Source organism: Spermophilus citellus (assembly GCF_964194105.1).
Source record: "Spermophilus citellus genome assembly, chromosome: 5".
Lineage (NCBI taxonomy): Eukaryota > Metazoa > Chordata > Mammalia > Rodentia > Sciuridae > Spermophilus > Spermophilus citellus.
Window position 1 is genome coordinate 123522524 of NC_138186.1, and position 25841 is coordinate 123548364.

At 37.0% G+C, this 25841-nt stretch overlaps 1 protein-coding gene across 1 annotated transcript in view; it reads right to left on the reverse strand.

Moving 5' to 3' along the window:
* Positions 1 to 4349: 4349 nt before the first annotated feature.
* Positions 4350 to 25841, reverse strand: part of LOC308650297 (amine sulfotransferase-like) — a gene marked incomplete at its 5' end in the record, with an annotated part of 29742 nt that continues 8250 nt past the window's right edge. The window contains 2 exons of the mRNA XM_081296367.1: positions 4350 to 5783; positions 14943 to 15129. Of these exons, the coding sequence (XP_081152493.1) occupies positions 5662 to 5783; positions 14943 to 15129 (309 nt within the window). The 3' untranslated portion in view covers positions 4350 to 5661. The remainder of the gene's footprint in view (positions 5784 to 14942; positions 15130 to 25841) is intronic.

Sequence of the window (25841 nt, forward strand, 5' to 3'; positions counted from 1 at the left end):
AAATTCAAAAGTTTATTTAGCAGTGTGCATCTCCTATAGTTTGCACAAATGTTGCTCTGCATTCCCACCTGTGGCAGCCAACCTGCCTCAAGTTAGAATAATTCTGAAGAGTAGAATAGGGAGCTCTTTATCTCCCTATTTAATCAGCTGTGGCCTCTACTTCAACTGCATTTCAGTTCAGCTTCTCCCTTGCTAGGTCATGCTTGCTCCACTCCCACAAAGATATGGTTCCTTGGAGTTCTTCCCAGCCTATATACAAATCTGTCTCTTCCCTGGGAGAACTCAAACTAAGGCATCTTATACAATAATTTAAATTAAAAAATCATGGTGACTCAATGGCAAATGGTAGTAGATCAGACCTGGCTGAGAGCAAATTTGGTCAGGAGGGTCTTGAGCTAGTGCCTAACCTAATTCCCTCTGCCCCCAGGTTTTGCTAAAAAGAGTGGTTCTGGAAATATGTGGGAACATTTTTTAGTGTTTAGATACACCAAAGTGGGTAGGAGCCAGTGATACTAGACATTTTCTGATATGCATAGTCCCACAAGACAAAAAGCTGTTCCAAATGCTACACAAATTTCTAATATTTCTCTAGACATTCATGACTGTGGAAAAACATGTATAAAATTGAGTTCAGAACTTCATTCCATTTTACATATAAACACAAAGTTTGTTTTGTAAACTTTTAATATCCATTCAGTGTTTTAAGAATATAATTCCATACAAATTGAGTAAAGATTACATTGTTGTGTTCAGAAATTTATCAAGAGCTAATAATATTTAACAAAACAGCATTATTGATTCCAAGGCTTTATATAATACATGAATTGCCAAGACACTGTATATATTTTATACATTTGTAGTTCTTGAATTATAGTGATTCTTCTTATAGGTGTAATAATTTGTAATTTATTATATTATACTTAGTAGTACTTGCATATTTCACATATAAATATATGTAAATCTATTTTATTACACTCATTTTTCAGCTTTTTAGTTATGGTATTGAGTTTTTTCCAAATCACATGTATATATTTAGGTCATGCTATCTGTGGATTTTATCTCAGGAGAGTAAAGGGATTAGAGCTTTTTTAAAAGTGTAAATGAAATGACAATAAAATACTTTAGACTCACTAAAATGATTACAATTAAAAGACAAACAATCTCAATATGGTGGGAGTGTGGAGCAATTGAAACTCACAAATGATGCTGGAAGTGTAAAAAGGTATAATCATTTTGAAAAACGTGAGTTTCTAAGTAAACAATTCATTTTCTAAGGACTTGCTGATTTTATTTTTCGGTATTTATGCGAGAGACTTAACATCTATCCAAAAACAAAATCTTGTTCAAGACTATTCATAGCAATTTTATTCATGAAAATCCTGAACTAGAAACAACCTAAGCCATCAATGGTAAATGAACAATTTATGTTATTTTTATACAAAATTCTACTCAGCAATTACAAAAGAACACATCCTGGTATATATTAGAAAACAGATGAATCTGATTTTTTTTTTTTAGCAAAAGATGATTGATATCCTTTATATGAATTTTCAGGAAGCAAAACCAATGTTTTAAAAAAACTGAAATAATGCTTTTGTCTCAGATATGTTAACTGACTGGAAAAGATTTGAGTTGATGGAAATGTATATATTTTATAAAATCCATAATCCATGTGTTAATATGTATTTTGTAGTATGTCTATTATACTTCCATTAATGCAGAGTATTGTGGGGAAAATAAAATGGGGAAATACAAGAGATAAGGACATAACAGGGTGGGAATCATTGTTCTAGGACATAAAGAATTTTCACCAAGCTCCTGTCAAAGGATGAAGTAGGGCCTGGGGTAGGGTAAGGAAGTGACTCAGTGAAGACTTTTGAGACCTCAGACAAGGCAAGGTCAACTGTTCCCAATTGTAGTTGCCAATTTCACATAAGAGATACCATTGCTGGATGCCTAGGTGGAAGAAGACACATTTAGTGAAGGTCAGCAAAGATCAAGGAGACAGAACACAAAATGTGGACACTAAGCTTCCATCTCCTGTGCCATTTATGGAAAGAGAAATAGAAAGGGAAGATTCATTGACAGGAGAACCACCCTGACAGGGTGTTTAAATTGCCTGGATATTTACTTGAAGTCACTGTTTAACACTGATGGTGTTTTGTGAGATTCAGTCTGTAGGTTGAATTTATTTTTTTAAACGATGATAATAATGGAGAATTAAGAATAAAATGACTGGGTAGAAAATAACATCCCCCACCCCATCCCATTGCCGAGTCATAGAGCTACAATCCTTACCAAGTTGTAGGAGATTGAGAGAATAATTAAAGTCCTGGACTTAAAATTTTATCAGTGCTGGAAGGTGCCTCCTCCGGAGCAAATCACTCAGCTAGTGAGTGAGCAGAGCACAGCACTGTTGAAGAGTCCCATGAACATGGAAATCTTGTAGGTCCTGCAGTGAGTTACACTTCAAAAATGTTCATTATTTATCAAAGACAGGAACTGTGTTGAAGTAAATGCAATTAATTTATTTTATTTTTGATATTGTTTATGATGAAAAAAAAGCACATCTTCAGTTTCTCTGACATGGTTGTGAATGAGAGATAATGAGACTAATGTGACTTTCACTTTCAATTATCATATGAGGCCAATACATTATCATTAAATAAGAAATATTTTTGTACATTTTTCTAAGTGTAAAATGTATGCGTAATAAATGTACCATGAATATATAATTAATGGTAAATTTAAATGCCTCTTTTGATCCTATAAAAGACACTATTGCAGTCTTCAACCAAATAGAGTAAATTGTCTTGAAAGGGCAGTGTTCATGAGCACCATTTCCTGGTTGAAGTATATATGGTGTTCTAGTTGCCAGTATTATTATCTGTTGATGGCTCCTGGGAGCAAAGGGACACAAAAATAAAAAAACAAAAAAGGAAAACTTTACCCTCCCCATTCTAGATTCTTCTTTGAGTTTTGTTTCCCCTCCACAATCTTCCTGCCTTTGCTTACTTTTCTGTATCTTCAGCTACGTGTATTTTTGTTATTTGCCTAGAATTTATAGATGTTTGTCAGATGGTCTCAAAGGGGGTTAAGTTGTCATAATGGTATGGGAAATTGAATGGTACGGTTTAGGTTGTAGGACTGTATGAATCTTTGAATAACCACATGGAGCTTTAACCTCCTGTAAGCTGGATTTATTTGAGACAAAACCCTGGTCTCTTAGGTGGGTTTCACTCCTGTATGGTACATTTTTTCCCCACAATTGGCACCTATAATTTTCCCTTGGAACCTGTGTTTTCTTGAATTCCCTACTTTCCCAGAATTCCTGATTTTTAAAGGTTAGAGTTGTATTGAATTTCGACTTCATCTTCTTCCCCATTTATCCAAGATTCTAGAGGTGAGGGATTCCTTATTTTAGCCATCAACTCCATTGACAGGAGAGAAATAGATAGACCCTTGACCTCACCTTCTTTTAAATTTTTTTTTTTTTTTACTTGTCATGGACCTTTAATCTTTTTAAATTAATTTATATGTGGTGCTAAAAATTGAACCCAGTGCATCACACATGCTAGGTATGTGCTGTTCCACTGAGCTACATACAACCCCAGCCCAGACCCTTGACCTTATTAAAGAGTGACCTGAGAGGTTGAGACTTTCCCAGATAAGTGTAAACCAGTGTGCTTATTTTTTATGATAAAATAAGGTATATATAAATGAAAATTCATATCCCTTTTCTAGATCTTTTTAAGGGTCCTGTGTTTTTCAGGTTCTATAGAGATGTTTGGCTTAAGAAACATTATCTACCCAATTTCCTAAACAGGTACAGGGAAGATTTTCTTTAATCCTTGGTATGACATCCATTAAATTCAGTCTGTAGGGGGCATACTTGATCCTTCCCTTCTCAAGATTCTCAGGGATAGGAGACTTCTGCCCATTTCTGAGGAGGGAACATTAAAATAAACATCTAAAATCTTATCAGTCCTTATTGTCAGTGTTTTTCTAAAGGCCCAATGCTTTATTCTCTTTCTTCCTTCCTCTAGGAATTTTGTGTCTGGGCACAACATTGAATATTCCCTAGTTTTTAAACTTTTGCTAATTATGAAATAATGTTTTGTCCACTTAGTTACTACAAGATTTTTTCTGCTCTTTGAAATTTTTTTCTTATTTATTTTATAAATCTCATAAATGTATGGTAAAAATCAGAAAAATGTATAAATCCTATGTACACTGTCACACAAATATTCCCAAAATGGACAGTACTGGGATCAAGAGAAAAAAATAATCCTAACATCCCAGAAGTGCTCTCATTTACCTGTTAAGTTACTACATTATATAAGGTTTTTGAATCATATAAGAAAACATGCAATGTCTGGCTTTTTTCCACTGAATATTATATTCTAGACTTGTGTATTTTTCAGAGAGTTGTAATTCATGCTTCTTTATAGATAATTTGTTTCATAATGTGAAATGCCACGATTTATTTATTTGGATATACATGGATATTGGTTTGTGCAATGGTTTGGGTAAGTGTCCTCCAAAAGACCCCTCTGTTGAAAGCTCCATTCCTACCCCCTAGTGCTCTTGGGAAGCAGAGCAACCTGTTGGGTCTAGATGGAGGAAGTTAAGTCATCAGGGCCATTCCATTGGGGAATATCAGGACCCTGGACTTTTCTTCTTTCTCTCTTTTTCCTTCCCAGATGCCTTGAAGGGAGCAGCTTTACTCCATTACACACTGCCCATCATGAAATAATGTTTCACTACAGGCCCATAAACCACTGAGTCAAGTGACTGTGTCTGAAAACTCTGAAACAATGATCCAAAATGGACTTTTCCTTTCTTATGAATTTATTATCTCAGGTAGTTTGTCATAATAACGGAAAGCCAAGTAACACAGGTTGTTTCCATTTGATGACTTTGTATGGTGCTACCCTTAAAGTCTTATAAATATTAAATATTCAACTGTTAAATTTCTGTGATGTAGTTTTACTGAGTGATACATTATGGATAGAACTTTTGTTGTGGTGGCAGTGGTGTTTCAGTACTGGGGAATAACCACAGGGGAGTTCTACTACTGAACTATATCCCCAAGCTCCCTTTTCTTTTCTAAAACTTTTGAGACAGGATCTCTGTATGGAGCTGAGGCTGGCTTGAACTTGCTATCCTCTTGCCTCAGCTTCCTGAGTCCTGAGGTTACAGGTGCATGCCATCCTGACTAGCCAGAAAAAAACTAGTGCAAACTATGATCTGTAAAATTATTAAAAACAACTACCTGTTTATGTAGGATTTCTCCATTTATTCTATATCACATTTGAATATCCACATTGATTTTGAAACCAAAGAATTAAAATTTAAGTACAAGAATAAAATGATTTTTAATGTTTAATTGATCCTAAGTTTAATGGTGGGTAAAAGAAAATACACAATACAGAATCGTCTCTCAAGATATTTGCAAGTCATGTTTTATGCATTCTGTTTTGCCATTTTCATGCAGGGTACCAAAGCTGCAAAAGCAATTTAATTTCTGATTTGCAATTTTAATTATTAAAGTAAAACTATTTTTTAAAATTTTAATTAAATAGGCATAAATTATTATGTAGGTTTCAGGTATATCTCTGATTAGAGTTTATATGATTCTTTTATGGTTTGATTAGAATTCTACTCCTCATTTATTTCCCAAATGAACTTCAGGGGAACGTCTTTCATTTCCCTTTGGAATATCTGGTCAAATCTTTCATTCTGCTCCACGGTAAAATGATGTTTCCAATCTCCAGTGGTACCTAACGGGATAAGAACATGAATGGCACTTTGGTGAATAAAGAACACTTCATTTTAAAGACTGCCTCAACCATTTGAACCCATGTGTCCCATTGTCCCAGATGTGGAACACCTGTCAAATTTAAGTGGAGCAACCAATATACCTCTTGTGGTAACTTTGTAATAATATGTGAATATTATTATGTTCACAGAATATAAAATTGGAAATTAATGGATTAATCTGTTTTCAACTAAGCTAAATATTTGTTCATGCCCACAGGATTGGAGACCTCATCTTTTCTTACACGGGAATGATTGAATAAAGAATCTAGGAACAAAATAATGCAGTAAATAGATTTAAAGTTCACTTCACCATGTTAGCCTTTTCCCCTATGTGATACTTAAGAGGGAAAAACTATACAGGATAAGACTATATTAGAATTTAACAAGTATGTTTTCGTATATCTACTCTTGTATATATACTAAGTGAACCTCACACTAAGTGAACCACATTTATCAACTGTAATATAATTCTTACTAAAACCCTCCAAGATAAGTCTTTCTTCCTTTTTAAATTTGAAAAAAATGAGACTCAAATATTTTCAACTAACTAAATCAAATTCATATAGAGCACCAGAGCTTCCCTTTCTGCATCTATATTTTATACAAGATTAAACCATCATTATGCCATTCTTTTTTGGGGGGGAGAAAGGGGGTAACTGGAGAATGAAACTCATGGGTACTCGACCACTGAGCCATTCCCCAGCCCTATTTTGTACTTTATTTAGAGCCAAGGTCTCATTGAGTTGCTTAGCACCTTGTTTTTGCTGAGGCTGGCTTTGAACTTGCATTCTTCCTGCCTCAGCCTCCTGAGCTGCAAGGATTATATTATGCCATTCTTCTTAAGTGAAAAATAACTTGGCATTTTCAGCTATCAGGTTCACTTGTGTAGACATTATTATTGGCCTTTGGAAAAGATAACATGCTCTTAGGGATTTGAGAATTGCTTTTTATCTGCTGTAGGTGAGGAATGAAAAGGGAGAATTGATAATAAATGTCCTCAAAAAAATAAGAATTTTAAAATATATCAATTTCTAGGGCAATGTCCATAAGATGTTTATATAATTGTTCATAAATTAATATCGATCATCCTATTGGTAAATTATGAGCCAATTATGATATAAAATGTGAATAAAGTAGAAGTGAAGTGTTTAGAATGTTTATACACTAAATGATTAAATTAAAAATTAACAATTTGAAGCCAGGTGTGGTGGTGTATGCTTGTAATCTCAGCAGCTCAGGAGGCTGAGGCAGGAGGTTGTTGAGTTCAAAGCCAGCCTCAGCAATGTAAGGCTCTAAGCATCTCAGTGAGATCCTGTCTCTAAACAAAATACAAAATAGCAGCTGGGAATGTGGCTTAGTGTTTGAATGACCCTGAGTTCAATCCTTGGTGGTAATAATAATAATAATAATAATAATTTGAGGGGAAAGATGGCGGCGGGAAGTGAGTAAGCCGCTCTGTGCCCCGCGCCGCCGCGTCTGAAAAGATGAGGTAAAGATCATTAAAGGAGATCTGTCGACAAAAACCCAGCACCGTGTCAAGAAAGGGGCCTAGGTGGAGTGAATCCGCCACTAATCCAGCCAAGGTGAAGGGAGTCCAGCACGACTTCAGCGCGAGCAGTAAGGCCGCAGCCCGAGCTGCCCGGCTCCCTCGGCCCCTTCTCCCTCTCCTCTCCGCCTCTCCGCCTTGCTTCTTTCTCCCCAGCTGTCTCTCCCCCCAAGCTCAGTCTCTAAATTTAGATCTCAATTTGTTTCCCCCACCCCGCCCGCTCTCCTGCATGTCCGGTACCCGGACCGCGCGGCCCTGAGGCGCCGCCTCCCCTCCCCCAACCGGCACCCCCTCCCCGGGGGTCCCGAAGGCCGCCGCCGCTGCCGCCGCCGCCGACACCTCCCGAGGAGCTCCATAGAGCAGACTCTTCACCGCGCGAATGAGCTGCCAAATTATATGAAAGAGCTGATAAGATGAGTGACAATTTAAAATCCAAGTGATCCGAGAACACGCACTGAGCTCTGACCCGCTGAATTCAAACTCCCGGTCACCTGCTTCCCGCAGACAAACAGCTATGACTCGGCATTAATTCATCCGGCTGAAACAACTGGTCAGCCCTTCTCATCATATGAAGGTAAATGCCTACCGAGCCTTCATAAGTAGTGGCCACAGGTTTGAAACCGGGCTTGGGAGAGAAGGACCCACCCATTGAATTGGTCGCCCGGCAAAGGGAAACGACGTCATCAGACTGCTGCAGAGGAGATAACTTCTTTGAGACAGGTGTGTGATCCCATAGCCTTCCCTCTTCACACATCGGGAAAACTTAAGGGCCCCTCCCAGCTCTCCCGTAAGGGCCCCTCCCAGCTCTCCCGTGAGTGCTACAGCCAGCCCGAGGGAATCAGAGGTGGTGCGGGTCCTGCGGAGCGGAACTACTGCTCCCACCAGGGCTGACTGCTGAGGTCTCTTGCACCAGCTACGGGGAAGTGGATACTGGAGGGCAAGTAAAATCTGCTGAGGATTCTCAGCCCCAAACGCTACAAGCTTAGGGTCTGAGGGAATGGCAAACTGGAAGAGTGTGCCCAGTCGTTCATGAAAACAGGGCTCCCGGGAGCAGCAGACTTGGCGTGTAGCCAGTATTGTGGTGAGAGGGGCCTGGCTAGAGAAAAAGTGGGAAGTGAATAGACACATGAGGGGGCCCTAGACACTCAGGATTGGAGACTCGCCCAGTCTGGGAGGAGCTGCTGCACAGTGATTGGTTCCCACGTATTGACAGGAGAAACTTGACCTGGTGGGCACAGCGCCATCTACTGGAAGAGAAGTTAATCAAACTCTAAGACTACATTTATTAGGTTTTTTTTTTTTTTTTTTTTTGGATTTGGGTTTTTCTTTCATTTTTTTTCTTTCTTGTTGTTTTATTATTTTTTTTTACAAAATATTTTTTTTAATTTTTTTTCTACTAATTTCAATTTAAATTTTTTAAAATTATTATTATTTTATTTTTTATTTTTATTTATTTTTATTTTTTTTTTCATTTTTAGTTCCTATTCTTTTTCTTCTTTAGTCTTTTCATTTTTCTTATCCCCCCCTTTTTCCTTGAATTCTACCTGCCTACCCTCATTATCTTTAGAGACTTCTTCCCTTCCCTTCCAAAACCTTTCCTCCCAAGCATCAAATTAATTTATAGGAGTAAACAGTAACTCAGCAGTCAAACAGAACAAGAAGCAACATGAGCAGCTTCAAAAAACAAGGAAGAAAAGGAGTACAAACAATGCAGGACAGCCTAAATATTCAGGAGGACCTAGAGTCATCAGAAAAATGGTCATATAAAGAACTCAAGGAACACCTAAGACAGATGGAATGGAACCTTAAAGAGGATACAAGACAGCAAATTCAAGCAGCGAAAGAACACATTGAGAATGCATTCCATAAACAGATAAAAGAAGAAGTTAAGCATCTTTATCAGGAGATAGAGATTATAAAAAATAATCAAACAATAATTCTAGAAATGAAGGAAACGATAAACCAAATTAAAATCTCAATTGAGAGTATCACTAACAGAGTGGAGCAAGTAGAAACCAGAACGTTAGATAATGAAGACAAAATATACCATCTTGAAAAAAGTCTAGCCAACTCAGAAAGGCTGGTAAAAAATCACGAGAAAAACATCCAAGAGTTATGGGATAACATGAAGAAACCAAACTTACAAGTCATCGGGATAGAAGAAGGTACAGAGATTCAAACCAAGGGAATGAGAAACCTGCTGAATGAAATAATTACAGAAAACTTTCCAGAAATAAAAAAGGAAACAGATATACGAACTGAAGATGCATACAGGACACCGAGCACACAAAATCACAGTAGACCAACGCCAAGACACATTGTTATGAATATATCCAATATACAGAACAAAGAGAAAATATTAAAAGCTACAAGAGAAAGGAGACAGATTACATTTAGGGGTAAACCAATACGGTTAACCACGGATTTTTCATCACAGACACTGAAAGCAAGAAGGTCATGGAACAATGTATTTCAAACACTGAAAGACAATGGATGCCAACCAAGAATTCTGTATCCAGCAAAATTAAGCTTCAGATACGACAACGAAATAAAAATCTTTCATGATAAACAAAAGTTAAAAGAATTTGCAGCCAGAAAACCAGCATTGCAAAGCATTTTGAGCAAAACACTACAAGAAGAAGAAATGAAAAACAATAACCAAAACCATCAGTGGGAAGTGCCTCAGTAAAGACAGAGGGCGAGGGGAAAGACAATCATGGAGAAACAAACTAAAATTTTTTTAAAAAAAGGATAAACAATCAAACATGGATGGAAGTTCAAACCACATATCAATAGTAACTCTGAATGTTAATGGCTTAAACTCTCCAATAAAGCGACATAGGCTGGTATCATGGATTAAAAAAAACAAATCCAACAATATGCTGCCTCCAGGAGACACATCTGATTGGAAAAGACATACACAGGCTGAAGGTGAAAGGATGGGAAAAAATATACCACACACATGGTCCTCGCAAGCAAGCAGGGGTGGCCATCCTCATATCGAATAAAATCAACTTCAAGACTAAGTTAATCAGAAGGGATAAAGAAGGTCATTATATACTGTTAAAAGGAACCATTCACCAACAAGACATAACAATTATCAATATTTACGCACCAAATAATGGTGCTGCGACATTCATAAAACAAATTCTCCTCAAATTCAAGAATCAAATAGACCACAACACAATAATTATGGGAGAATTCAACACACCTCTCTCACCATTGGACAGATCCTCCAAACAAAGTTAAAAAAAGAAACTATAGAACTCAATACCACAATCAATAACCTAGACTGAACTGACATATATAGAATATATCAACCATCATCAAATGGATATACTTTCTTCTCAGCAGCACATGGATCCTTCTCATAAATAGACCATATATTATGCCATAGGGCAACCCTCAGTAAATATAAAGGGGTGGAGATAAGACCATGCATTTTATCTAATCATAATGGAATGAAACTGGAAATCAATGATAAAAGAAGGAAGAAAAAACCCTACATCACATGGAAAATGAACAATGTTACTGAATGATCAATGGGTTACAGAAGACATAAAGGAGGAAATCAAAAAATTCTTAGAGATAAATGAAAATACAGACACAACATATCGGAATCTATGGGACACAATGAAAGCAGTTTTAAGAGGAAAGTTCATCGCCTGGTGGTCATTCCTCAAAAAAAGAAGAAACCAACAAATAAATGAGCTCACACTTCATCTCAAAGCCCTAGAAAAGGAAGAAGAAAACAACAGCAAATGTAGCAGAAGGCAAGAAATAATTAAAATCAGAGCGGAAATCAATGAAATTGAAACAAAAGAAACTATTGAAAAAATTAACAAAACTAAAAGTTGGTTCTTCGAAAAAATAAATAAGATTGACAGACCTTTAGCCATGCTAACGAAGAGAAGAAGAGAGAGAACTCAAATTACTAACATACGGGATGAAAAAGGCAATATCACAACAGATGCTACAGAAATACAGAAGACAATTAGAAATTATTTTGAAAACCTATATTCCAATAAAATAGAAGATAGTGAAGACATCGATAAATTTCTTAAGTCATATGATTTGGCCAGACTGAGTCAGGAGGATACACACAATCTGAACAGACCAATATCAATGGATGAAATTGAAGAAGCCATCAAAAGACTACCAAACAAGAAAATCCCAGGACCGGATGGGTATACAGCGGAGTTTTACAAAACCTTTAAGGAAGAATTAATACCAATACTTTTCAAGTTATTTCAGGAAATAGAAAAAGAGGGAGCTCTTCCAAATTCATTCTATGAGGCCAACATCACCCTGATCCCAAAACCAGACAAAGACACCTCAAAGAAAGAAAACTACAGACCAATATCTCTAATGAACCTAGATTCAAAAATCCTCAATAAAATTCTGGCGAATTGAATACAAAAACACATCAAAAAAATAGTGCACCATGATCAAGTAGGTTTCATCCCTGGGATGCAAGGATGGTTCAACATACGGAAATCAATAAATGTTATTCACCACATCAATAGACTTAAAGATAAGAACCATATGATCATCTCGATAGATGCAGAGAAAGCATTCGATAAAGTACAGCATGCCTTTATGTTCAAAACATTAGAAAAACTAGGGATAACAGGAACTTACCTTGACATTGTAAAAGCTATCTATGCTAAGCCTCAGGCTAGCATCATTCTGAATGGACAAAAGTTGAAGGCATTCCCTCTAAAATCCGGAACAAGACAGGGATGCCCTCTATCTCCACTTCTATTCAATATAGTTCTCGAAACACTGGCCAGAGCAATTAGACAGACGAAAGAAATTAAAGGCATAAAAATTGGAAAAGAAGAACTTAAATTATCACTATTTGCAGATGACATGATTCTATACCTAGAAGACCCAAAAGGGTCTACAAAGAAACTACTAGAACTAATAAGTGAATTCAGCAAAGTGGCAGGATATAAAATCAACACGCATAAATCAAAGGCATTTCTGTATATCAGCGACAAAACTTCTGAAATGGAAATGAGGAAAAACACTCCATTCACAATATCCTCAAAAAAAAAAAAATAAAATACTTGGGAATCAACCTAACAAAAGAGGTGAAAGATTTATACAATGAAAACTACAGAACCCTAAAGAGAGAAGTAGAATAAGATCTTGGAAGATGGAAAAATATACCCTGTTCATGGATAGGCAGAGACTAACATCATCAAAATGGCGATATTACCAAAAGTTCTCTATAGATTTAATGCAATGCCAATCAAAATCCCAACGGCATTTCTTGTAGAAATAGATAAAGCAATCATGAAATTCATATGGAAAAATAAAAGACCCAGAATAGCAAAAGCAATTCTAAGCAGAAAGTGTGAATCAGGCGGTATAGCGATACCAGATTTCAAACTATATTACAGAGCAATGGTGACAAAAACAGCATGGTACTGGTACCAAAACAGGCGGGTGGACCAATGGTATAAAATAGAGGACACAGAGACTAATCCACAAAGCTACAACTATCTTATATTTGATAAAGTGGCTATAAGCATGCAATGGAGGAAGGATAGCATCTTCAACAAATGGTGTTGGGAAAACTGGAAATCCATATGCAACAAAATGAAACTGAATCCCTTTCTCTCGCCATGCACAAAAGTTAACTCAAAATGGATCAAGGAGCTTGATATCAAATCAGAAACTCTGCGCCTGATAGAAGATAAAGTTGGCTCCGATCTACAGATTGTGGGGTCGGGCTCCAAATTCCTTAATAGGACACCCATAGCACAAGAGTTAACAACTAGAATCAACAAATGGGACTTAATTAAACTTAAAAGTTTTTTCTCAGCAAAAGAAACAATAAGAGAGGTAAATAGGGAGCCTACATCCTAGGAACAAATTTTTACGCCTCACACTTCAGATAGAGCCCTAATATCCAGAGTATACAAAGAACTCAAAAAATTAGACAATAAGATAACAAATAACCCAATCTTCAAATGGGCCAAGGACCTGAACAGACACTTCTCAGAGGAGGACATACAATCAATCAACAAGTACATGAAAAAATGCTCTCCATCTCTAGCAGTCAGAGAAATGCAAATCAAAACCACCCTAAGATACCATCTCACTCCAGTAAGATTGGCAGCCACTACGAAGTCAAACAACAACAAGTGCTGGCGAGGATGTGGAGAAAAGGGTACACCTGTACATTGCTGGTGGGACTGCAAATTGGTGCGGCCAATTTGGAAAGCAGTTTGGAGATTCCTGGGAAAGCTGGGAATGGAACCACCATTTGACCCTGCTATTGCCCTTCTCGGACTATTCCCTGAAGACCTTAAAAGAGCATGCTACATGGATACTGCCACATCAATGTTCATAGCAGCACAATTCACAATAGCTAGACTGTGGAACCAACCCAGATGCCCTTCAATAGATGAATGGATAAAAAAAAATGTGGCATCTATACAAAATGGAGTACTATGCAGCAATAAAAAATGACAAAAATCATAGAATTTTCAGGGAAATGGATGGCACTAGAGCAGATTATGCTTAGTGAAGCTAGCCAATCCCTAAAAAACAAATACCAAATGTCTTCTTTGATATAATGAGAGCAACTATGAACAGAGCAGGGAGGAAGAGTAGGAAGAAAAGATTAACATTAAACAGAGACTTGAGATGGGAGGGAAAGGGAGAGAAAAGGGAAATTGCATGGAAATGAAGGGAGACCCTCATTGCTAAACAAAATTACATATAAGAGGTTGTGAGGGGAATGGGAAAATAAACAAAGAGAGAAATGAATTACAGTAAATGGGGTAGAGAGAGAAGTTGGGAGGGGAGGGGAGGGGGGATAGTAGGGGATAGGAAAGGTAGCAGAATACAACAATTACTAATAGGGCATTATGTAAAATTGTGGATGTGTAACCGACGTGATTCTGCAATCTGCATTTGGGGTAAAATTGGGGGTTCATAACCCACTTCAATCTAATGTATGAAATATAATATGTCAATTGCTTTGTAATGTTGTGAACAACCAATAAAAAAATAATAATTTGAATTTAAAAGGTATCAGTTACAAGGGAAATAATACTCTTGACAACTACTTCAGGTATGTAATAAGATCACAGTGAAAATGAATTCAGTGACTTTTTGAAGTAACTGAATTCATAGCATATAGCACTAATAAGATATCACTCTTTGTGATGATGCAATCTGACACATGGGAACACACTAATCCAAGCCTCCTCCCAGAAGAGCAAAATACACATTAAGTTACCTCCTAGATTATTCTAGAAGAAAAAATGAAAACAAGGATTAGTATTCCTTTCTTTTAATATATCTAAACAGGCTCATGTGGCTTAGATATACGGCAATATTAATTAAGCAAGTTAATTTGTCAGATTATGTAGTAAAACAGTTAGGTTTCTTGAAAAACTCTTCAGACCTACTCTCAATTAGATGCTTAATTTCTCTAGGTTCCAAATGTCACTGTTACTTGGAGAGACATATTGGAAGCACTTATTATTTCTCCTAGGTACCAAGGACTTGAATGACAGCTTACATCTTGCTACTATAAAATACTGAATAGTACCTTTGCGCAGAAAATTTCCTTTATCATTTCTCACTCCAAGTTCATATTTTGTAATATCATGATAATTTGCTTGTGGATTAGTCTTCATGTTCTGAAATGAAGCCTGTTTCACAACAGAATCCACAACTTCTTCACTAAGTTCTTTCTCAAGAAATCCACAGATTTTCAGCACTGCACTTCTGAGGTCCTGAAAGAGTCATGAGTATGCATGAGTTACAGCTAAACACACAACATTTTCATATTCTAGTAAAATTGATTCCTGGAATGCAAAGAAGTGTCATCATATGAACCATGCAGTTTGTTATGAAAATAGAATGGGGAAACAAACTGACATGATTATCTCAATTGATGCACAAAAAATATTTAATAAAACCCAACATCTTTGAGCATGGGAAGAAGATTACCTCTACATAGGGAAGAAGGGTGGGAGGGAAAGGGAGTGAAAAAGGGAATTGCATGGATGGTGGAAGGAGACCCTCATTGTTATACAAAATACATGTGAGAAAGAAAAAAAAAAGAATAGTGTTACCCTAAAATAGGTAGAGAGAAGTGATGGGAGGGGAGCAGAGGGGCTGGAGAGATAGGAAGGATAGTAGAATGAAACAGACATTATTATTACTGTGTGTATATTACGCAACCTGTATACTCAGAAAAATGAGAAATTATGTCCCATCTGCTTCAAAAGTATAATATATCAAGATCATTGTACTGTCATGTGTAACTAATTAAAACCAAATACAAATAAAAAAATTAAATGTTAAAAAAATACTCACTGATATTTACTCAGACAATAAAATTTTAGCTTAAAAAAAACCCCAGATGGAAGGCCTGCTCGCTCGTCTGGGCGCAGACAGAAGGCGGCACAGAACAGTGGTTTTGCTTGTGGGACACCAGACTTAACCTTGGACACAGCACAAGGTTACCCCAGCACCCCTCACCTCACCAAACATCCTGTGCAGGTAATAGATAGAATCCATCTTGGAAAACCTTACTGGCCATCTTTCGGTGGGCGTGGCTACCAACACGGTTCTGCGGCTGATCAGGTACCCGGTTTCCAACTCCCCCACCCCCAGAGGTGATAATTCAAATATTTTCCCAGAAGCTCTTGGGGGGCGTAGCTATCAACGCAGAACAGCAACTGTACAGGCACCTGGTTTCCAACTCAGAGACTAAGAGTAGGGAGGCTCCAGGTAGAAGCTCAAGCCCTCTCACGCTGGCTACCTCCACCACCCTGAACGCAGAGACTAAAGCTAGGAATAGACAACGCCACCTACTTAAAGAAAAGGAAACAGTTCTGAGACTTCTTTTTCTTCTTTTTTTTTTTCTCGCTCTTCTCATCCAATCTCCTCTACCCTTCCCCCTCTGGTCCTCACAACCTCAACATATGTGAATCCATGAACTTTGCATGAAATTCAACTTCAAGAACTGAATCACCAGAATAGTATAATATAGAGGAATTGCATAGGCCCCACCTCACCCCACCCTTTATTTTTTTCTTATTTTCTTTCTCCCTCTCTTTCTTTCCTTGTTATTTTTTCTCTTTTCTTTTTTCTTCTTTACCCTATCCCACTTTCAATCTTCTTTTACTTTTTATATGTAGGGTAATTTTCTAAATACAGATAAGGAGTTGAAGTTATACAATTTTCCGTAAATTATCCCTGTCTATTCATTAGAGTTCTCCTCTAAAGTTGCTAAGTTAGAGTAATCCTATAGCCTTACTCCTTTCCCCCTTAACATGATGTCCTACACCTGACCCCCAGATATGGTATGCCTTTTATGGAACTAATGACTGTATTCTAAACAATAATTGAAGCCAACATCTGTAGACATAGAATCTAACTATAAATGCAATAATAATGAAAACTTGCTCATAGATGATGTATTATTGATATTTGGAACTGTTAACGTTGTTTTTCTCCACAAAAGAGAGATTTTTCGAACTATATAAGAGCAACATAAATATATAAGGGGAAAAATATTAACACAACAGTTACACAGAGCTGGAAGGAAATGTGAGTAATATGAAAAGACAAGGAAAGAAAGGACCACAAACAATGCAAGACAAGTAAACATTAGAAGAGGTAACATCTGCAGCAGAAGGAATGTCAGATAAAGATTTCAGGATATACATGGTCAGATGATCTGGAGTCTTAAGAAAGATATTAGACAGCAAATGCAGACAATGAAAGTTCACTTTGACAATGAATTACATAAACAAATCCAAGAAGCAAAAGATCAACTGTACAGGGAGATAGAGGTTATACAAAAAACAAACAAACAACAGCAACAAAAAACAAATCCTGGAAATGAAGGAAATATAAACCAAATTAAAAACTCAAATGAGAGGATCATCAGTAGAGTAGACCAATTAGAAGTCAGAACATCAGTCAACGAAGACAAAATATATCATCTTGAAAAGAGCCTGAACAACTCAGAAAAACTGATAAGAAACCATGAGCAGAACATCCAAGAAATCTGAGATACCATAAAAAGACCAAACTTAACAGTTAATTGGGATAGAGGAAGGTATAGAGGTCCAAATCAAAGGAATGAGCAATCTATTCAATGAAATAATTTTAGAAAACTTTCCAGACATGAAGAATGAAACGGAAATCCAAATTCTAGAAGCCCACATGACACCAAATGTAGGAAACCACAAGAGACCCACACCAAGACACATTATAATGAAAATGTCCAACATACAGAACAAGGAGAGAATTTTAAAAGCTACAAGAGAAAGGAGGAAGATTACATTTAGGGGTAAACCAATTAGGTTAACGGCTGATTTTTGATCACAGATGCTGAAAGCTAGAAGATCCTGAAACAACGTATTTTGAACGCTGAAAGATAATGGGTTCCAACCAAGAATCTTGTATCCAGCAAAACAAAGCTTCAGGTTTGACAATGAAATAAAAACCTTCCACAATAAACAAAAGTTAAAAGAATTTGCAGCTAGAAAACTGGCCCTGCAAAGCATCTTGGGCAAAACATTACATGAATAGGAAACAAAAAACAACAATGAAAATCAACAGTGGGAAGTAGTACAGTAAGGAGAAAAACTATTCAAAGAGGAAAAACAAATCAAGTTAAATAACAAAAATAAACAAACATGGCTGGAAGTACAAACCATATCTCAATAGTAACCCTAAATATTAATGGATTAAACTCACCAATCAAAAGACATAGGCTAGTATACTGGATTAAACAGCTAAGAGTTAACCCAGGAATCAAGGTAATGAAGTGTTCATCAAAATAATATGCAGAAAATATAAAATATTATTGAAGATGTCTAAGAGTAAAGTAATAATGAGAAGGTCTATATAATATGGAAAGTTGGAGAATATCATGCTAAGTGAGGTAAACCAATCTCAAAAAACCAAAGGCCAAATGTTCTCTCTGATTCATAATGGGGGGGGGTATGGGAAAAAATGGAGGACGGCAAAGGGGAGGGAGAAGTGAGGAGGGGGTGGGGGCAGGAAATATGGTGGAATGAGATGGACATCATTACCCTAGATACATGTATGACTGCACATATAGTGTGACACTACATCATGTACAATCAGAGAAATGAAAAGTTGTACTGCAATGTGTACAATGAATCAAAATACATTCTGCTGTGATATATACCTAATTAAAATTAATTAATTAATTAATACAAAAAAAAGATCCAATGATATGCTGCCTACAGGAGACTCATCTGATAGGAAAAGACATACACAGATTGAGGGTGAAAGGTTGGGAAAAATCATACCACTCACATGGACCTTGGAAGCAAGCAGGGGTGTCCATACTCATATCAAATAAAATAGATTTCAAGCCAAAGTTAATCAAAAGGGATAAAGAAAGACACTACATATTGCTAAAGGGAACCATTCACCAACAAGACATAACAATCATTAATATATATGCCCCAAACAATGGTGTAGTTATGTTCAACAAGCAAACTCTTCTCAAGTTCAAAAGACAAATAGACCACAACACAATAATCATGGGTGACTTTAACACACCTCTCTCACCACTGGAAAGATCTTCCAAACAAAAGTTGAATAAAGAAACTATAGACCTCAATAACACAATTAATAACATAGACTTAATTGGCATATATAGAATATATCAACCAAAATCAAACAGATACACTTTTTTTTCTCAGCAGCTCATGGATCCTTCTCAAAAAATAGACCATATATTATGCCATAGGGCAACTCTTAGCAAATATAAAGGAGGAGAGATATTACCTAGCATTTTAACTGATCATAATGGAATGAAATTGGAAATCAACGATAAAATAAGGAAGAAAAATTCTTACATCACTTAGAGAATGAACAATATGCTACTGAATGAACATTGGGTTCCAGAAGACATCAAGGTGGAAATTAAGAAATTCTTAGATTTAAATGAAAACACAGACACAACATATTGAAACCTATGGGTCATTATGAAAACAGTTCTAAGAGTTAAATTCACTGCATGGAGTTCACTCCTCAAAAAAAAGAAAGATCCAACAAATAAATGACTCACAATACATCCCAAAGCCCTAGAAAAAGAAGAGCAAATCAGCAGAAAATGCAGTAGAAGGCAAGAAATAACCAAAATCAAAGCTGAAATTAATGAAATTGAAATAAAAGAAACAATTGAAAAAACTGACATAACTAAAAGTTGGTTCTTTGAAAAAATAAATAAGATTGACAGACTCTTAGCCATGCTAATGAAGAGAAGAAGAGAGAGAACTCAAATTACTAGCACATGGGATGAAAAAGGCAATATCATAACAGACACTACAGAAACACAGAAGATAATTAGAAATTATTTTGAAACTTTATACTCCAATAAAATAGAAGATAAAGAAGGCATCGATAAATTCCTTAAGTCATATGGTCTGCCCAGATTGAGTCAGCAAAATATACAGAACTTAAACAGACTAATATCATGTGAAGAAATAGAAGAAACAATCAAAAGATTACCAACCAAGAAAAGCCCAGGACCGGATGGATATACTGCAGAGTTTTACAAAACCTTTAAAGAAGAACTAATACCAATACTCTTCAAACTATTTCAGGAAATATAAAAAGAGGGAGTACTTCCAAATTCATTCTATGAGGCCAATATCACCCTGATTCCAAAACCATACAAAGACACTTCAAAGAAAGAAAATTTCAGACCAATATATGTAATGAATATAGATGCAAAAGTCCTCAATAAAATTCTGGGAAATCAGATACAAAAACATATCAAAAAAATCATACACTATGATCAAGTGGGTTTCATCCCCAGGATGCAAGGCTGCTGGTTCAACATACGGAAATCAATAAATGTAATTCACCACATCAATAGACTTAAAGATAAGAACCATATGGTTATCTCGATAGACACAGAAAAAGCATTCAACAAAATACAGCATCCCTTTATGTTTAAAACACTAGAAAATCTAGGGATAACAGGAACTTACCTCAACATTGTAAAAGCGATCTACACTAAGCCTCAGGCCAGCATCATTCTAAACGGAGAAAAATTGAAGGCATTCCCTCTAAAATCTGGAACAAGACAGGGATGCCCTCTCTCACCACTACTATTCAACATAGTTCTTGAAACACTAGCCAATCAATAAGACAGAAGAAAGAAATTAAAGGCATAAATATAGGAAAAGAAGAACTTAAACTAGCACTATTTGCTGATGATATGATACTATACCTAGCAGATTCAAAAATTTCTACCAAGAAACTTCTAAAACTAGTAAATGAATTCAGCAAGGTGGCAGGATATAAAATCAACACCCATAAATCAAAGTCATTCCTGTATATCAGTGACAAATCCTCTGAAATGGAAATGAGGAAAACTACCCCATTCACAATATCCTCAAAAAAAAAAAAACTTGGTTATCAACTTAACAAAAGAGTTGAAAGACCTATACAATGAAAACTATAGAACCCTAAAGAGAAAAATAGAAGAAGACCTCAGAAGATGGAAAGATATACCTTGCTCATGGATAGGCAGAATTAATATTATTAAAATGGCCATATTACCAAAAGCACTCTACAGATTCAATGCTATTACGATCAAAATCCCAACAGCATTCCTCACAGAAATAGACAAAGCAATTATGAAATTCATCTGGAAAAATACGAGACCCAGAATAGCTAAAGCAATTCTAAGCAGGAAGAGTGAAATAGGTGGTATTGCTATACCATATTTTAAACTATACTACAGAGCAATAATAACAAAAACAGCATGATACTAGCACCAAAATAGGCTGGTAGACCAATGGTACAGAATAGAGGACATAGAGACCAACCCACAAAATTACAACTACCTCATATTAGACAAAGGTGCTAAAAGCATACAATGGAGAAAGGATAGCATCTTCAACAAATGGTGCTTTGAGAACTGGAAATCCATATACAACAAAATGAAATTGATTCCCTATCTCTCACCATGCACAAAAGTTTGCTCAAAATGGATCAAGGATTTAGGAATCAAACCAGAAACTCTGCATCTAATAGAAGAAAAAGTAGGCCCTAATCTTCATCACATGGGGTTAGGCCCCAAGTTCCTTGATAAGACACCTATAGCACAAGAATTAAAACCAAGAATCAACAAATGGGATGAATTCAAACTAAAAAGTTTTTTTTCTCAGAAAGAGAAATAATATGTGAAGTGAATAGGGAGCCTACATCCTGGGAACAAATTTTTACCCCTCACACATCAGATAGAGCTCTAATCTCTAGGATATACAAAGAACTCAAAAAGTTAAACAACAACAAAAAAACCCAAATAACCCAATCAACAAGTGGGCCAAGGACCTGAACAGACACTTCTCAGAAGAGGATATACAATCAATCAACAAATACATGAAAAAATGCTCACCATTGCTAGCAATCAGAGAAATGCAAATTAAAACTACTCTAAGATACATCTCACTCCAGTAAGAATGGCAGCCATTATGAAGTCAAACAACAAGTGCTGGTGAGGATGTGGGGAAAAATGTACACTTATAATTGCTGGTCGGACTGCAAATTGGTGCAGCCAATTTGGAAAGCAGTGTGGAGATTCCTTGGAAAACTGGGAATGGAACCACAATTTGACCCAGCTATTCCTCTTCTTGAACTATACTCAAAAGACCTAAAAACAACATACTACAGGGACACAGCCACATCAATGTTTATAGCAGCACAGTTCACAATAGCTAGATGGTGGAGCCAACCTATGTGCCCTTCAATGGATTAATGGATAAAAAAATGTGGCATTTATACACAATGGAATATTACTCAGCACTAAAAAATGACAAGATCATGGCATTTGCAGGGAAATGGATGGCATGAGAGCAGATTATGCTAAGTGAAGTTAGCCAATCCCCCCCCCAAAAAAATGCCTAATGTCTTTCTGATATAAGAGAGGTGACTCAAAATGGGGTAGGGAGGAAGAGCATGAGAAGAAAATTACCTCTAGATAGGAAAGAGAGGTGGGAGGGAAAGGGAGAGAGAAGGGGAATTGCATGGAAGAGGGAAGGAGACCCCCTTCATTATACAGAATACAGGTATGAAGATGTGAGGGGGGAAAAAAAAGAAGTGGGTCACATCAGATTGGGTAGAAAGAAGAAATGGGAGGGGAGGGGAAGAGGGGAATGGAAGGACGGTGGAATAAAATAGACATTATTATTGCTGTGGGTATATATGTGACTGCATGACCAATGTAATTCTGCAACCTGTACACTCATAAAAATGAGAAATTATATCCCATCTGATTCAAATGTATGCTATGTCAAGATCATTGTGTAACTAATTAAAACAAATTTTTAAAAAACCCAACATCTTTTTATGATGAAATGCTCAATAAATCTGCAATGGAAGGAAACTACCTCAATATGAAAAAAGTCTTATATGGAATACCTGCAGCTAACAACAAACTCAACTGAGAGAGGAAGATTTTCATCTGAGATGTGGAGTAAGTCCAATTCAGTTTTCCACTTCTGTTTATTATGATACTAGAAATACTAGCTGGAGGCACTAAGCAATAAAAAAAGGTATTGAAATAAAAAATAAAGATAATGGAATGATCCCTGTTGGCCCATAAGATTATCTTATATGTAGAAAACCACCCCAAAAGCACTCACACACACACACACCAAAAAGAACATGAGAACAAAGAAATTTAATCAAGTTGTAGAATCAAAAATCAAACCAACTTGTAAAAATCAGTTGAATTTCTATACACTAACAATGAGTAAACCTAAAAGGAAATTAAGAAACAATTATACTAATAATTACAAGAAGAAAGACTAAAACTCCAAGGGATGAACAAGGAGGTAAGAGTGTTGCCTATTGAAACCTACAAATCATTACTGAAAAGTAAAAGCAAACAAATAAATGAAACAATATCCTATACTGATGACTGGAATTAAAGAAAGAATACAATGTAAAACAATTCACAGATAGATGTAATGCACTCTATCACAATCCCAATGATATTTTTTGCAAAAACACCAACAACAATCTATCACAATATTCTTATGAAACTCCAAGGCATCCTGAATAGTTAGTCTTGAAAAAGAATACTAGATTCTCCATTTTCACACTTCCATATTTCAAACTTACTACAAAATAATGGTCATCTAAACAGTCTGAAAATGCCATAAATTTGGAAGTGTGAATCAATAGAGTTGAATAGAGTTCACAGAAACCAGCTCTCACACATATGGTCAAATGAATTTTGACATGAATGCCAAGAACATTTCATAGTAAAAGGATAGTTTCCTCAATAAAAGGTAATAGGAAAATTGAATGGCTTCATGCAAAAGCTTGAAGTTGATCCTGATCCTATGCCACATATTAAAACTAACTTAAAATTGGGACCACCCACACCCGACCATGTGGGACCCAACGAAGCTCACAGTAGACATAGGTCTACCCCTCCACTGGCACAGCAGACACCAGCCAAAGCCTAGCCTCTGTTGCAAGATCGCCTCTTTCTACCAGCGGTCTACTGGGGGAGGTCAAGCCTAGCATCCCAGATCCACCCACACCAGCCTGTGCGGGACCCAGACTCACAGTAGGCATAAGTCCACCCCTCCACCTACAGGCATCTGCTCCAGCCCATCCTCCAGCCTAGGATTGCCTCTTCTGTCCATCAGATTATCGCAGGAGCTGAGACCCAGCCCAGACTGCCTACAGAAGCCCGCAAGGGATCAAGGCTCACAGTAGGCCCAGGTCCATACCTCCACCCATGGGGCAGACACCTGCCAGAGCCTAGCCTCTGAAAGAGGACTGCCTCTTCTGACCAGCAGACTACCTTAGGAGGTCAAGCCCAATGGCCCAGATCCACCCACACTGGCGTAGAACCACCCACCCCCGCCTGTGTGGGGCCCATGCTCATAGTAGGCCTGGGTCCACCCCTCCACCAGGAGGCACCCACAGGAGTCCAGCCTCTGGCACAGGACCACCTCTTCCAACCAGCAGACCACTGCAGGAGTCCAAGCCTAGCCCAGATCTGTCCACACAGACTTGGGCAGGATCTATGTCCATGGTACGTCCAAGTTCACCCCCTCCCCCACATGGGACCCTAAGCCTAACCCACTTTCATCTTGGGACACTGCAGTCATTATCATACCTTCTCCATGCAGTAGCCCCTAACATTTTTACAACAGACAAGCAGCTGCATCTTAGAGCAGGCATTCCAAGGGAGTGTGAGGTCCACTCTTTCAGTCCCATCTCTGTAAGACATTGCTTCCATCTTGGGACACCTTAACTATTATCTGGAGTTACCTCTGCTATTGCCACTACCAACTTTAGTTGCAGTAGCATACATTGAGGGACACCAGCAGGGTCTGGAAGCCCAACTTCAAGGTGAGGTACAATCTACACAGGTACTACAAGAATATAGGGAAAAAGCTGTAATATCTCAAATGCACACAACAAGAGATATGAAAAAGTGCCCTGTATATGTAATAATAGAAGAAAAAGTAGGCCCTAATCTCCATCATGTGGTATTAGGTCCCAAATTCCTTAATAAGACTCATTTGGCACAAGAATTAAAATCAAGAATCAATAAATGAGATGGACTCAAAAGTTTCTTCTCAGTAAAAGAATCAATCTGTGAGGTGAATACAGAGCCTACATGTTGGGAGCAAATCTTTAGACTTCACACATCTTTATATATCCTAAAGATTAGAGGACTAATCTTTAGGATATATAAACAACTCAAAAGAGTTAAACAGCAAAAAAAAAATAACCTAATCAATAAATGAGCAAAGGAATTGGACACTTCTCAGTAGATAATATACAATCAATCAACAAATATATGAAAAAAATGTTCATCATCACTAGCAACTAGAGAAATGCAAATCAAAACCACTCTAAGATTTCATCTTGCTCCAGTCAGAATGGTAGCTATTATGAAGACAAAAAGCAATAAGTGTTGGTGAGGATGTGGGGAACAGGTACACTCATACACTGCTGGTGGGACTGCAACTTGGTGCAGCCAATATGGAAAGCAGTACAGAGATTCCTTGGAAAACTGGTAATGGAACCAATATTTAACCCAGCTATCCCTCCCCTTGGTCTACACCCAAAGGATTTATAAACAGCATGATATAGGGGCACAGCCACATCAGTGTTTATAGCAGCACAATTCACAATATATAAACTGTGGAGCCAACCTAGATGCCCTTCAGTGGATAAATGGATAAAAAAGTGGCATATATCCACAATGGAATATTACTCAGTTATAAAAGAATAAAATCATGGCACTTGCCGGTAAATGGATGGAGTTAGAGAAGATGATCCCTTTTATTTTTATATCTTGACTGTGCTCAAAACTCTGTATTCTCTTTATTCACAATGACACTACTCCAATCCAAGCCACCACTGATGTTCAGTGGATTAATACACTGGTCTCTGTCTAGTCTAG